The 14,664-nt window shown below is 39.7% G+C and overlaps 1 protein-coding gene across 2 annotated transcripts in view; it reads left to right on the top strand.

The window, feature by feature from the left end:
• The window catches only part of RGS6 (regulator of G protein signaling 6), a 204,130-nt gene that overhangs the window by 156,665 nt on the left and 32,801 nt on the right, over positions 1-14,664 (top strand). The window contains exons 14-15 of one of the 2 annotated variants that reach the window (XM_027844836.1): positions 6,259-6,348; positions 10,761-10,814. In XM_027844836.1, coding sequence (XP_027700637.1) covers positions 6,259-6,348; positions 10,761-10,814 — 144 coding nt within the window. Of the gene's footprint in view, positions 1-6,258; positions 6,349-10,760; positions 10,815-14,664 lie in introns of those variants that run through there. The other variant, XM_027844837.1, reaches the window with a different exon arrangement.

Below are 14,664 nucleotides of genomic sequence, written 5' to 3'. Positions count from 1 at the left end.
TAGATAGATAGATAGATAGATAGATAGATAGATAGATAGATAGATAGTTGTATTTAATGTTTCTTTGATGCTTTTTTCTTTCTTTTTTTACACATAACTATCATTATCCTACCCCCAAATATACCCACACAACTGTTTTTAGTCTTTTGAGCGTGACATAGTAGATAGGACACAGGACTTGGAGTCAGAAAGACCTGGGTTCAAATTCTGCCTCAAACATTTACTAACTGTTTGACCCTGGATAAGTCACTTAATCTCTGTCTGCCTCAGTTTCTATAGGTACATTTACAAAATGATGGGATTGAATTTGATAGGCTCTAAGATACCTTCTAGCTCTAAATCTGTGATCTATGATTCTATACTTAATGCATTCTGCTTTACTGATGGCAGAAAAATACAATATTTATATGGAGATGTATGCCTCCGTATAGTCATATGACAATGATGAGGGTGATGATTATAATCACAAGTGAATACCAAACTCCATGAGAAACATTTATAAGAAATGATCAAATGATATTAACAGACATTTTTCAGAGGAAGAAATCCAACTTGTTAATAGTCATATAAAAATACTCTAAATCGCTAATAGAGAAATAAATATTAAAACCTTCTTCCTGGATAACTCTTGCTGTGGTGGAGGTGCTTTTGTAGCTTAGTGAAACTATGAGCTATGCTATGCATAGTTACCCAAGATAGACAGGTTATAGTGGAGAGTTCTGACAAAAGGTGATCCACTGGAGAAGGAAATGGCCAACCACTCCAGTATCACTGCCAATTGATAAAAGATACGGACACTGGAAAATGAGCTGCTCAGATTGGAGGTATCCAATGCACTACTGGGGAAGAATGTAAGACAACTACAAGTAACTCTAGAAAGAACGAAATGAGTGGGCCAAAGCTGACAGAAAGTTCAATCTCGGATGTGTCTGGTGATGAAAGGAGAGTCCAATTCTGGGAAGATCAATATTGCATAAGAACCTGGAGTAAGATCCATGAACCAAAGCTGGATATGATCAAAAAGGAGATGGAAAGATTAAACATCAACATATTGGGTGTCAGTGAACTCCAATGGATGGGAATGGGTGAATTTAATTCAGGTGATCACTACATATACTACTGTGGGCAAGTACCCCTTAGAAGAAATGGAGTGGCCCTCATAATCAATAAAAGGGTGAGAAAAACAGTACTGGAGGATAATCTTAAAAATGACAGAATGACATCTGTTTGAATCCAAGGCAAATCATTCAGCATCACACTAAATAGTCTATGTTCCAACCACTGATGGAGAAGAGGCCAAAGTTACTCGGTTCTATGAAGACTCATAACATCTTCTAGAAATAACACCAAAAATGGTGTCACATTCATCATAGGGGATTGGAATGCTAAAGGAGGAAATTAAAAGATAATTGGAAAAATAGGAAAATTTGGCCTTGGAAAGCAAAATGAAGCAGGGCAGAGAATAATAGAGTTTTATCAAGATAACTCGTTGGTCGCAGCAAACATTCATTTTCAACAACCCGAAAGGCAACTCTATACGTGGATATTACGAGATGGTCAATATAGAAATCAGATTGATTACACACTTTGCAGCCAAAGGTGGAAAAGCTTTATACAGTCAGTTAAAACAAGTCCTGGAGCTGACTGTGGCTCAGATCATGAGCTTCTTATTGCAAAATTCATACTTAAATTCAAGAAAGTAGGGGAAAGCATCAGACTGTGTAAGTGTGACCTAAAGAGCATCCCTGATTAATATGAAGTGGAGGTGATAAATAAATTTAGGGGATTAGATCTGGTAGGTAGAATGCCTGAAGAACTATGGACAGAGGTTTGCAATATTGTACTAGAGGCAGCAGCAAAAAACGTTACAAAGAAAGAGAAGAGCAAGAAAGCAAAATGTTTGTCTGATGAGGCTTTACAAATAGCTGAGGAAAAAAAGGAAAGGGAAAGGATAAAGGGAAATATATACCCAATTGAATGCAGAGTTCCAGAGAATAGCAAGGAGAGATAAGAAGGTTTTCTTAAACGAGCAATGTAAAAAAATAGCAGAAAACAATGGGATGGGGAAAACAAGAGATCTCTACAAGAAAATTAGAGATAAGAGAGCATTACAAAATATAAATAGATAATTTTGATTATATTAAATTAAAAGGTTTTTATACAAACAAAACCAATGCAACCAAGATTAGAAGGAAAGCAGAAAGCTGAAAAACAATCTTTATAGCAAGTGTCTCTGATAAAAGTCTCATTTCTCAAATGTATAGAGAACTGAGTCAAATTTATAAGAATACTTGCCATTTTCCAATTGATAAATGGACAAAGGATATAAACAAGCAGTTTTCAGATGAAGAAATCAAAGCTATCTATAGGCATATGAAGAATGTTCTAAATCATTTTTGATTAGAGAAATGAAAATTAAAACAACTCTGAGATACCATCTTAAACCCATAAGATTGGCTATTATGACAAAAAAGGAAAATGATCAGTGTTGGAGAAGATGTGGGAAAATTGGGAAACTGATACACTGTTGGTGGAGTTGTAAACTGATCCAACCATTCTGGAGAGCAATTTGGAGCTGTGCCCAAAGGCCAACCAAACTGTGCATACCCTTTGATCCAGCAATACCACTAAAATAACAAAGAGATCATGAAAAAGGGGAAAGAACCTATATGTGCAAAAATACTACAGCAGCTTTTATCATGGTGGCAAAATATTGGAAATTGAAAGGATACCCATCAATTGGGGAATGGCTGAATAAGCTGTGGCATATGAATGGAATGGGATACTATTGTGCAATAAGAAATGATGAACAGGTAGATTTCAGAAAATCCTGGAAAGACATGTACGAACTGATGCAAAGTGAAATGGGCAGAACCAGGAAAACATTGTAAACAGCATCAGCAACATTGTGTGATGTCAACTATGAATGACCCAGCTCTTCTCAGCAATGCAATGATTCAAGGCAAGTACAAAGGACCCATGAAGGAAAATGAAATCCATATCCAGAAGAAGAACCGATCAACTCTGAATGCAGATCAAAGTATATTTTTTTCATATTATTCTTTTGGTATTTTTTTTCCTTTTGATCTGTTTCTTCTTTACAACTGTGACTAATATGGAAATATTTTTACATGATAGCACATGTATAAACTATATCAAACTGCCTACCATTTTTGGAAGAGGGGAGGGGAGGGAGGGAGAAAAATTTGTAACTCAAAATATTGTAAAAAGGAATGCTAAAAATTTTCTTGACATATAACTGGGGGAAAATACTATTAAAAAGAAAAGAAAATTAGAGATATCAAGGGAACAATTTCCTGCAAAAATGTGCCAAGACAAAAATGATAGGGACTTACCAGACATAGAAGAGATTAAGAAGAGGTGGCAAGAACATACAGAAGAATTATATAAGAAAGATCTTAACATCACCAATAACCATGATGGTGTGGTTACTGATCTGGAGCCAGACATCTTTGAGAATGAAGTCAAGTGGGCCTTAGGAAGCATTGCTAACAATAAGGCTAATAGAGGTTTTGGAATTCCAGCTGAGCTATTTAAATTCCTAAAAGATGATACTGTTGAAGTGCTGCACTCCATATGCCAGCAAATTCGAAAAACTCAACAGTGGCCACTGGATTAGAAAAGTTCAGTTTATGGCCCAATCCTAAAGAAGGTCAGTGCCAAAGAATGTTCAACCAAACAATTGCACTCACTTCACACACCAGCAAGATTATGCTTAAGATTTTACAAGCTAGACTTCAATAATTTGTAAACCAAGAATTACCAGGAGAGCAGGGTGGTTTTCCAAGAGACAGAGGAAGTAGAAACCAAATTGCCAATATTCACTGGATGATGAAGAAAGCAAGGGAGTTCCAGAAAAACATCTACTTTTGCTTCATTGACCACACTAAAGCCTTTAACTGCATGGATCACAACAAAATGTGGTAAGTCTTCAAAATGATGGGAGTATCAGATCATCTTACTTGTTTCCTGAGGAAATTGTATGCAGGTTAAGAAGCAAGAGTTAGAACCAAACATGGAACGACTGATTGGTTTAAGACTGGGAAAGTGCAACAAAGTTGTATGTTGTCACATTATTTATTTAACTTACATGCAGAATACATCAAAATAAATGCCGGGCAGGACAAATCAAAAGCCAGAATTAAGGTTGCCAGGAGGAATATCAACAATCTCACATATGTGGACAATACCACCCTGATGGCAGAAAGTGAGGAAGAATTAAAAGCCTCTTGATGAAGGTGAAAAAGGAGAGTGTAAAAGCTGGCTTGAAGTTTAACATTAAAAAAAATCTAAGATCATGACAACTAGACCCATCATTTCTTTGCAAATAGAGGAAGAAGAAATGGGATCAGTGTCGTAGTTTATGTTCTTGGGCTCAAAGGTCACTGAAGATGCTGCCTGTAGCTATGAAATCAAAAGATACTTCCTCCTTGGAAGGAAAGCTGTGGCAAATCTGGACAGCATACTAAAAAGCAGAGACTCCTCTTTGCCAACAAAGGTCTTTATACTCAAAGCTATAGTTTTTTTTTTTCCCAGTAGTAATATATCTGAGAGTTGGACCCTAAGGAAAGTTGAGCATTGCAGAATCGATGCTTTCAAAATGTAGTGCTGGAGAAGATTTCTAAGTGTCCCTTGGGCAGCAAAGAGATCAAATCCATCAATACTTAAAGAAATTAACTCAGATTTTTCACTCAAAGGTCAAATACTGAAGCTAAAGTTTAAATACTTTGGCTACATAATGAGAAGACAGGACTCACTGGAAAAGAACCTGATGTTGGGAAAGATAGAAGGCAAAAGGAGAAGGGGACAGCAGAGGCTGAGATGAATAGGTAGTATCATGGAAGCAAGAAGTATGAGCTTGGACAGACTTCAGAAGATATTGGAGGAAAAAGGGCCTATCATGCTGTCATCTATGAGGTCAGAAGAGTAGGATGCAACTGAACAAATGAACAACACACATTAAAACAACTCTGAAGTACCACTTCATACCCATCAAATTGACAAAGATGACAAAGAGGAAAGAGACAAATGCTAGAGGGGCTATGGGAAAACAGGTATATTAATATACTATTGGTAGAGCTATGAATTTGGTCCAGTCATTGTGGAAAGCAATTTGGAGATATTCCCAAAAAGTTATCAAACTATGCATGCATACTCTTTAACTCTGTGATATTGCTACTAAGTCTATATCGCAAAGAATCAAAGAAAGAGGAAAAGGACTCATGTGTACAAAAATATATATAGTAACACTTTTTTGTGATAGCAACAAATTAGAAACTGAGAGTGTACCCATCAATTGTGGAATGACTGAACAAATTCTGGTATGTGAATGTGATGGAATACTATTGTGCTGTAAGGAAAGATGAAGGGGATGATTTCAGGAAAACCTGGGAAGATTTGTAGACACGGATGCAAAGTGAAGTGAACAGAATCAGGAGAAAAAATTACATAATAACAACAATATTGTAAAAACAAACAACTTTAAAAGACTGTTCAACACAATGACCAACCACAATTCCAGAGGATTCATGATAAGACATGCTTGTTGGTCAGTTGTTTGTCCAACTCTTTGTGACCTTATTTTCTTGGCAAAGATACTGGAGTGGTTTGCCATTTCCTTCTCCAGCTCGTTTTACAGATGAGGAAACTGAGACAAATAGGTTTAAGTGACTTGCCTAGGGTCACACAGCTAGTAAGTGTCTGAGGCCACATTTGAACTCAAGAAGATGAGTCTTCCTGACTTTAGGCCTGGCACTGTACCCACCACACCATCTAGCTGCCCCTGATGAAGCCTGCTACCCACCTTTAAATGGAGAGGTGATAGATTCAGAGGGTAATTTGTTTTTTGCTTTTCTTTTAGGACATGGCCAATGTGGGAATTTGCTTGACTATACATATTTTTAAGGGGCTTCATTTTACTCATTTTCTCAATGTGGGAGGGGAGGTAAAAGTGAGAGGAAGAATTTAGGACTGAAGATGAAATAAAATTGAAATTTTTAAAAAAAGGACCATTTATTAGTTCCTACTTCTCTGACCAGTAGGATCTTTCATTCTATGAAGGAAAATTTATTTTTCTGGCTGAAAAATCATGTGATGAACTCATCTGCTGGTATAGTTGAGCATATCTCCCCCTGCTCCCTTGAATCTTTTAATTAGTTGAATAAGTTTGGTAATTTCTGATTGGTGTTAGATGACAATGCTTTCTGATGTCTTCCTTGTCCTCTTCTCATCTTCTAGGAGCACATTTATAAGCTGATGAAGAGTGACAGCTACACCCGGTTCCTTCGGTCTAATGCTTACCAGGACTTACTACAGGCAAAGAAGAAGGTATTTGGGGGGGATAGATAGGCTTGCCTCTCTTAGCACCTATTGATTCTTGCCTGCTGCTTGCTGCGAGTGTGAAAATGAGACTATTATTTCGTGAGCTTTCTGTTTGTTTTTCTTCCTTCTCACCCTCTCCTATCGGCTACTTTTTTATTTTTTTCTGGTTGAAAGAATGAGAATGATTGTTTCCTAACCACAAAGGTCCAAGATATGAAATCCTTCCCACTGTGTCCCTATTCCCGTATTCTGCATGTGCTACCCACAGAGGGAAAAGGGGGCCAGATGAAAGGTTGCAATCAGTGTTGGTCATAAAAGTCCAGCATCCCATTCAGGGGATGAGACAAGTAGGTTGCTACAGAGGTTGACCTCTTGTTGACTCTCACAGAGAGGTGAATGAGGCCGTTTGATGGTAAAGAAATTGGACTGGCAACTTTCTTTGCCTAGAAAATTCTGCTGGCTCCATGACGTAAGTCATCCTTGGAGTGACAACATCCCCTCTGACCCTTTTCCTCACCCCACCCAACCTGAAGCGTTTTTATTTAACCCAGAAGAACCTTTAAGCCTTGCATAGAATCTAGTTGCCTGGCTTCTTTCTTCCTTCTTTGAAACTAAGTCATGGTTTTCTGCAGTCCTCTGGGGGGCCAGGAATCCTGAAAAATGCAGGTGAGGGAAGAGTGGCTGGAACAAAGATAAACTCCAGTGAAATCTAGATGGTCCTCTGGGCAAGGGTGGATGGGGTGGAAGAGGGGGAGCAGGAGAGCTGACTTTGCATTTCATCAGACTGTGTTTAAATGCTTTCTACACTTTCCAGAATAGTCTCATGTCCTCCAGATGACTGAGCGTGATGCCCAATTATAACAAAGTCTACTTCCATACCCCTTTAGAACAAATGTTTTCTCCCCACCTTTTCTCTTCCCATCTCTCTCTTCTTGATCCTTTTTCCTGAAGCTCTTGGTTTTCCATCAACATGTTCTTTGCTGGTGTCTCCCTCAACTGTGTAGCCCACTTTGTATGTGCATGAGACACTGGATGCTGCTTTGTGGGGTTTCTATTATACTGTCTCTGTATACTGTTTGGTATCATATAATTCCATGGTCTTTGATCATGTTTTTCCTCCTTCCTTCTCCTCCTCAGTACATATGGCAGTATCCTTGCTGCAAGGGACCCTGCTAGCCTAAAAGAGGTTCTGATTGGAAAAGGGAGAGCAGAGAGAAGGAGACAGGGAAACAGCGCTTCCTGTAAATGCCTTCAACACCCTTTCTTTTAGTGTTATTGTAAAGAGAGACTTTTAATTAATTAATTAATTTAATTAATTTAATAAATTAATTCAGTTCTCCCCAGGGAAGGTCAAAGTGAGTTCCTTGTGGCCTTGGGATCCCCTAACTAATCACCATTTCTCGGTGTCCCAGGAAGTCCAGAGTTGTGTAAGTGTAGAGTAAACTAATCTGAGCCTATTTGGAAGCTAAGAAGGGGAAAGATAAAATGCTCCTTCAGGCCGTAGTAGAGATATGGGTGGGAAGGGGAAAAGTTTGTTCACAAAAGGCATGAGAAGCAGTAAAAAAAGAAAGTCTAAGTTGCTCCCAGATGCTCAGGTTAAACGTATGAATTCATTAGAGAGTATTTATTTGGCTAAGGAATAAACTTCTGGGCCTCTCTATGAATTACCAATAACAGTGTAATGATCACATTTCACTAGGCTCTCCTTCAGTGCATAACTCTTTCAAAAAAAAAAAAAAACCTTTCAGTGTCATGGTTGTATTCAAAGATAATGGCATTAAGCACTATGCAAGACCAGATTAGTCCTACTTTTCTCGGCTTCTAGCCTTCCAATGGATTTCCAGTGGTAGATCTGATTTACCCACTGCATATGTGCCAAATGTAGAAAATGCACATTCTCTGTGACAAGAGCAGTCATGTCATGGGGGCCTGCAGATGAGGGAGGGAGCAGGTGAACCCGAAAGAGGATGGAGGTGGAAATCCCACACACACATCCTTACTAGGGTCACTTATTCCAGAAAGGGAGAGCATTCATAAGTCTTCCTCCTTAATTGTTACTGCTATGAAAAGTCCCTTCACTGCATTTGTAGGGATGTCTTTCTGATCCTTTGACATTAAAAAAAAAAACAAAACCTCCACAAGTTCCTTGAAGGATGAGCCAGTTTCTCTGAAAAAGATCCTGGGATCTTAGTAGATTGCAAACTCAACATGAGTCAACAGTGTAACATAGCAGCCCCAAAAGGTAATGCAACCTTGGGCTGCATTAATAGATGATCAGGGATTCAAATCAATCTTAGTGTGCTTCCTAGTACTTATGAAATAACGGTGACATGACTTTCCCAGGGAAACAAAAAGTCTTAACCAGGAGAACGAACTTTGTTCCAAATCAAGGTCCTTTCCTCCTCCTCGAGGGAAATCTAGAGTTGGGTATTTAACAAACCTTTCTGTGATTAAGCAACTTAGTGACCAGGGGCTAGAAGTTGATCAGGGCAGTAATCAAGCAGTAGGAACTAGGAATGGTCTCTTCTGAGCCAAATGTGTATCCTCCCCACCCCCTTTTAACCACTAGCCTGAAGTTGAATTATGTCATCCCAATGAAGAGGAGACTTGTTATGTTATCCAGGGTCAGGCATACAGTTTTTATTATCTACATACTGGAAGAACGTTTAACCATGGTCTTTTTGTCATTGTTTCTTTGTTTTCCTTGTGTATCTGCTTTTCCTCCTGCTGAGTGACTTTGCTGTCATGCTGGGGCCGGGTATGCCAGTATGTGTTATCTGCAATGCAGGCAGATGAGTGTCTTTGGCCCACTCCCCAGGCTTTCACTATATCCTGCAAAGCCACAGACACCTGGCTTCTTCATTGCCTTAATTTTTTTTCTTTGTTTGGTAGCATTTTTCTTTCTTTTCTTTTCTTTTCTTTTTTCAGAATTTCCTTCCTCTACTTTGTAAGGCTACCTCAAACACGGGCCCCAGGAACTGAGCTTGAGGGCAGACTAGCAGTTGTGTGGGTTGTGACCACACTCTTCTGAATCATACTGGCAGAAAATGCTGGAGAGGGGCTCAATGAACAGGCACACACCTGTACCTCCAGACTGGTAGCATGCACACCCAACCAGCCCACAGAGCATGGAGATTTCCTGGTCTTTGTTCCTGATTTCTTTCCTATACTCCCTGCCCCCAACCTCATCATCCCAGGTTTGCTGCTTAAGCAACGTTGAGTGAGCCCCATGTGATGCTTTGCCAGTTTCCAGAACACTGGATGGACATTTGTCAGTGGAAGCGTTTAGGCATAACAGAATTTTCCATAGGACCACGGGGAAGCTTCACCAGCTTTTCCTCACATGGATGAAAGGGCCCAGTTCCCAGAGCTGGCAGATTTTTCCCCCCAGTTATGAATCACTATCTGTGATACCCAGAGCAAGCAGTATCAGATTCTCCCTCAAGTGATGCTTGGGGTACCACTTGGGGGAGAAAGCTACAGAAGGGAAAAGGAGAAGTGGTGGGCTAGAAGAGAGATCACCTGGGACCTGCTTCACAGCGAAGCATCTGGTAGTTTCCAATTTTAACTAATCATTTTTGCTAACTAGGTGCTAAGCCCCATTTAAAAAAAAAAATGCAGGAAGACTACAAGTACTATCAGGGCCCTGCGGGAAAAGTCTGCATTGGCCTATTCTAATTACAATGCTGAAGATGGCCCTTTAAGGTGCAGTCTATCCTTTTGTTAATAAAAGGGCATGGATAAGATCAGACTGGTGCTTCCTGCCATGCCACAGTAGTAGTATGGTAGATTAACACAGAAGCCTTTCAATAGAAGTCATTAAGAGTAGAGAAAAACCCAGATTTCCGAGTATCTGGGGAGGATATTGCTACAGGGAAATAAAGGCTTTCTTTATTTGCTTGCTAAAATCTACTGGGCTGATTTCTTCTTTCTGTGACACATTTCTGATTGATGTTACACTCAGATAAAAAAAAAATTTCCACTTGAGGTGCTTGGCCTGAAATGATTGGGAGCGGGGAGGAGAATCCAAGATGGCAGCCTGCTTTATCTTATAAACAAAGGCCAATGGGAAAACAGTGAGTTCTAGAGCAAGCTGACTAGGCCTTGGGACTCACCTGGGAAGTGTTGGTAGCTTCTAATTTATGCAGTTAAAGGAGGTCATGAAACCTGGAGAGATGAAATATTGAGTCCTTCTCCCCTCTAGGCAAAGAAGTTGGTGACATTTTCCTTAGAGAGTTTCTGTTTCCTCTTGCAAACAGCACTGACTGCTTTCCCCTCAACCCTGGATTTTTGTTGTTGTTTTTTGGTTTTGCTTTTCTTTTGGCTTCTTTCTTTGACTTTTGCTGCCCTTTTAAAACTGCATCTAAGCTGAAGATTTTTTTCCCTGTATTTTTCTCCCAATTTTTTTTCCCCCAAAGCCAGAAAATGAGCAAGGTCGTAGAACTTCCTTAGAAAAGTTCACTCGCAGTGTGGTAAGTTCAGCTGAGTTTTTTTTTTTCCCTTCCACCTTTTCTTTGGCTTATTTTTCTTTTTGGTTTGTTTTTGTGTTGTTTTGAGTTTTAATTTGGGCTGGGGTGGAGTTTGGTGCTTTTCTCGCCTCCAACATCCTTGTACCCTGTTTGCAGCTTCTCTTCTAGGGATGGATTTGCAAAAGAGCAAATTATTTTTTTTATAAAAGCTGCCTGCACAACTACTGAGTTTCAGGCCTGGGTGTGTGGTTTTTCTGTCCTTGCTTTTAGAGGAATGGAAGTACCCATATACCTCTATGAGCTCAGTAGCTCATGTCTTTTCTGCAGTAACCCAGAAAGGTCATTTCCGTGCATTAAAAAAAAAAAAAGTTAATTATTGGCCAAATGTCATAGCTCATTTACAAAATTAATAATAATCAAACTATGCACAACAAAAAAGAAAAGAAAAGAAAAATAGCAACAACTTGAAATTCCCCCCGTGAACTCTGGCAGCAAAGCTGGGATCAGTCCCGAGTTGACATCGCTGTGGCCACTTGCTTTTGCTATGTGTTTGTAGAGCAGTAATGGCGCATGATTTCAAGAAATGTCCTCTAGCGTGCATCCACCGTGATGTTTTTGCATGAATTCTTAACCACAGTACATCCCTCCTCTTCTTCATAGAGTGATTGGGAGATGAGGGCTCAGCAAATAGCGGTGACCATTATGGGAAGTAAGGAATGATCTGCCTATTTCTTGTTGGTCAGGGTCAATTGTTATCCTCTCAAGACAGAGTGTATAGCTAAGTCCACCTGACTCTCTAGATTGGTCACCTTTCACTCACACGTCCATAATATAAATAGAGGAGTTCAACATAGCCCAAGAAGCTCAAATGGTAAATAGTGTGGGAAAGAATCAGAAGTGGGTAGGTCTTCCAGGTTAGTGAAAGCGATCAAGTATCATGACTTCTCCCTCTTTCCTATGTCCTGCCAACACTTGGCACTATGTCTGCTATTCAGAAGGTACTCATCTTATTAGGTCACTTGGTAAATAACCAGAAGCAAGAACCTGGACAGAAAAGTACCACATTTTTGCTGCTCAAATCTAATCAGAAGGGACCAAGACCAAAATTTGGGATCAGTGACCCTAAATATGATGTTTTCTTTCTTGAGGGATAACACTGATGTCCTTTTCCTTCTTCCTGAGAAAGGAAGGAAACAAGGAAACAAGAATTTATTAAGTGTTTACTATATGCCAAGCACTGTACTAATCACTTTACAGATATTATCTCCTTTGATCCTCACAACAGTTCTGAGAGTTAGATGCTGTTATCATCTCCGTCTTACAGCTGAGGAAATAGAAAGTGACTTGCCCAGGACCACACAGCTAGGAAGTACCTTAGGCTGGATTTGAACTCAGATCTTTTTGACTCAGACCCAGTACTCTATCCACTTCACCACCTAACTGAAAAATAAAAGGTGTTATAAAGCCCAGCCATTGCAAGAAATAATGATCTGACCCTTATTTGATCCTCTGATTTAAATTCTAAGAAGCTGGAGATGAATGCAACCCAGTCATTTGCCTCTCCTAATGTGGTCACTTAAAAAAAATTATTAAAATATGACCTTGAACACACTGCTTGACATGGAATGAAGAATAAACAAAAAAATAGATAATAGTTACTATGTGATCCTCTTTTCCTGCTTTCCATCTCTATCATTTTTTCATAAGGCAGAGGATACGTAGATAAAAAGTCCTTCTCGTTCCCTGTTGCTCCACGTAAAGGAATCCTTTTAATCACCTACATGGTAATAGTAGAAAGATCAGCTAAGTGATACAAATAAAAAGCTGAACTTAGAGACAGGAAGACTTGGGTTCAAATCCTGCCTTGGGCACGCACTAGCTGTGTGACCCTGGGCAAGTCACTTAACCTCAGTGAGTCTCAATTTCCTCATCGGTTAAATGAGGATGATAATAGCACCTACCTCACAGAGTTGTTCAGAGGACCAAAGGAGATGATGGAGGTAATATGTATTGTGAATCTTAAGGCAATATATAAACTCTAGCTCTTGTTGTCACTGAATCTCTGGAGGCAGAAGACCTGGATTGTGTCTCAACTAAAAAAAAAAAAACTTATATAAATCGTATAATCTTAGGAAATGGTCATGAAGACAGGGACCATGTCATATCTTACCTTTGTTTCTGCCCCAGCACCTGGGAAAACCAGTTTTTCTTTTTTTTAAAGTTTTTTTTGTTTGTTTTGTTTTTTTAGGCAATTGGGGTTAAGTGACTTGCCCAGAGTCACACACCTAGTAAGTGTCAAGTGTTTGGTCTGAGGCCAGATTTGAACTCAGGTCCTCCTGACTTCAGGGCCAGTGCTCTATCCACTGTGCCACCTAGCGGTTCCTGAAAAGTCAGTTTTCTAAGCCTTAGTTTAGTTCCTATAAAACCTTTCTCACAAACTTATGAGGAAAATGTCAGGAGGACCTGGGTTTGAATCCCAGAATATATAGTTATTGATTGTGTGATCCTGAGAAAGACACTTAACATATCTTTGGCTTAGTTTACTCGTCTGCAAAGTGGGAAGAGGTGGGTTTTGGATTCAATTATCTCCGTAGTCCCTTAGAGCTCTAAATCTATGATTCTGGGGCATTTGGGGTTTTCGGCGAGGTCCTTCAGGGAGTGGTCAGATGTGAGGGCTTGCTGAGCCATTTTCAGAGCTGCTCATCTATCTTTGGTGTCTACCTTTCACCCAACTCTCACCTGTGGTTCCAAGAAGCTGTAGCATGCACAGTGGCCATAACCTATTAAAACCATCTCAGCAGACGGGCTAAACCAGGTTGAGGGTAGTCAACAGGCTGTTGGTGAGTTAAGGGGATGTCTACCCCAAGCATGTGAAGACATCTCTCCCAGAGAATGGATAGATGAGAATAATTTGTTCCAATGGCCATGAAGGCAGCTGAGGCAGGAACTGCAGAGTGTTTAGAGCTTGGTCAGACATAGAAGATACCAAATTCATCCACTGCAACCTGGGCCATTGCCAGCCATCCTAACTTTTGTGTTGCCACTGGACTTCGATGACTGTGGAAGAAAGAGTGAGGCTGCTGCCTTTGTGCAACTCTGCCTTACTTAAATCCAATTCATGTGCAAGTCAGTATATCACCTCTTCGAAAATGAAGGACCAACAACAACAAATCTAAGATCCTATAACATATTGAATTCTAAGGAAGATAGAGAATGAATGGACCTGTGATTGAATTTGGTATAAGGAATTCTTGGGTAAGAAAATTCCCTCTACCAGTGCAGACCAAGACACCTTCTATACAACCTGTAATCTCAGAGAGGTGCCAGAACACTAACAGGAAAAGGGACTGGTGTAGGACCACACAACTGGTATGTGTCAGAAGTGAGACTTGAGCTGACACACTGCCTCATCAAATACAAAGGACTTTTGAAACTTTAAAGCACTATATAAATGCTAGCTATTATTACTATTGCTATTATTATTATTATTGTTGTTGTTGTTGTTGTTGTCACCATAAACCTCTAAAATGGTATTTGAATTGAACATTTTAAGAGTTCAGGTCAGCAGGAAAAAAAAAGGCTAAGGTCTATAAGATTTAGTCCCACATCCTTAACTGGAACACTTGGGGTGAGGCAGGAGAAGTATGTCTCCCTCCAGAACTGATTTGCTTTCTATTGATGATGTTGAGGGATTTTGCAAACAAGTCCAAAATGGAATGAATAAACAGCCTAGATTCTCAGGTACAAATTGAAAGAAAACCAATCTTTACAGAGGCACCTAACATGTGTAAGATGGAAATAAGGATATGAAAGAGGAGGCCTGCTTTCTCGAGCCAGAGACCCCAAATATCCC

Source organism: Vombatus ursinus, unplaced genomic scaffold, assembly GCF_900497805.2.
Source record: "Vombatus ursinus unplaced genomic scaffold, bare-nosed wombat genome assembly UNPS02014945.1, whole genome shotgun sequence".
NCBI lineage: Eukaryota > Metazoa > Chordata > Mammalia > Diprotodontia > Vombatidae > Vombatus > Vombatus ursinus.
Note: the sequence above shows the minus strand (reverse complement) of the source record. Positions and strands in the feature narration are given on the sequence as shown.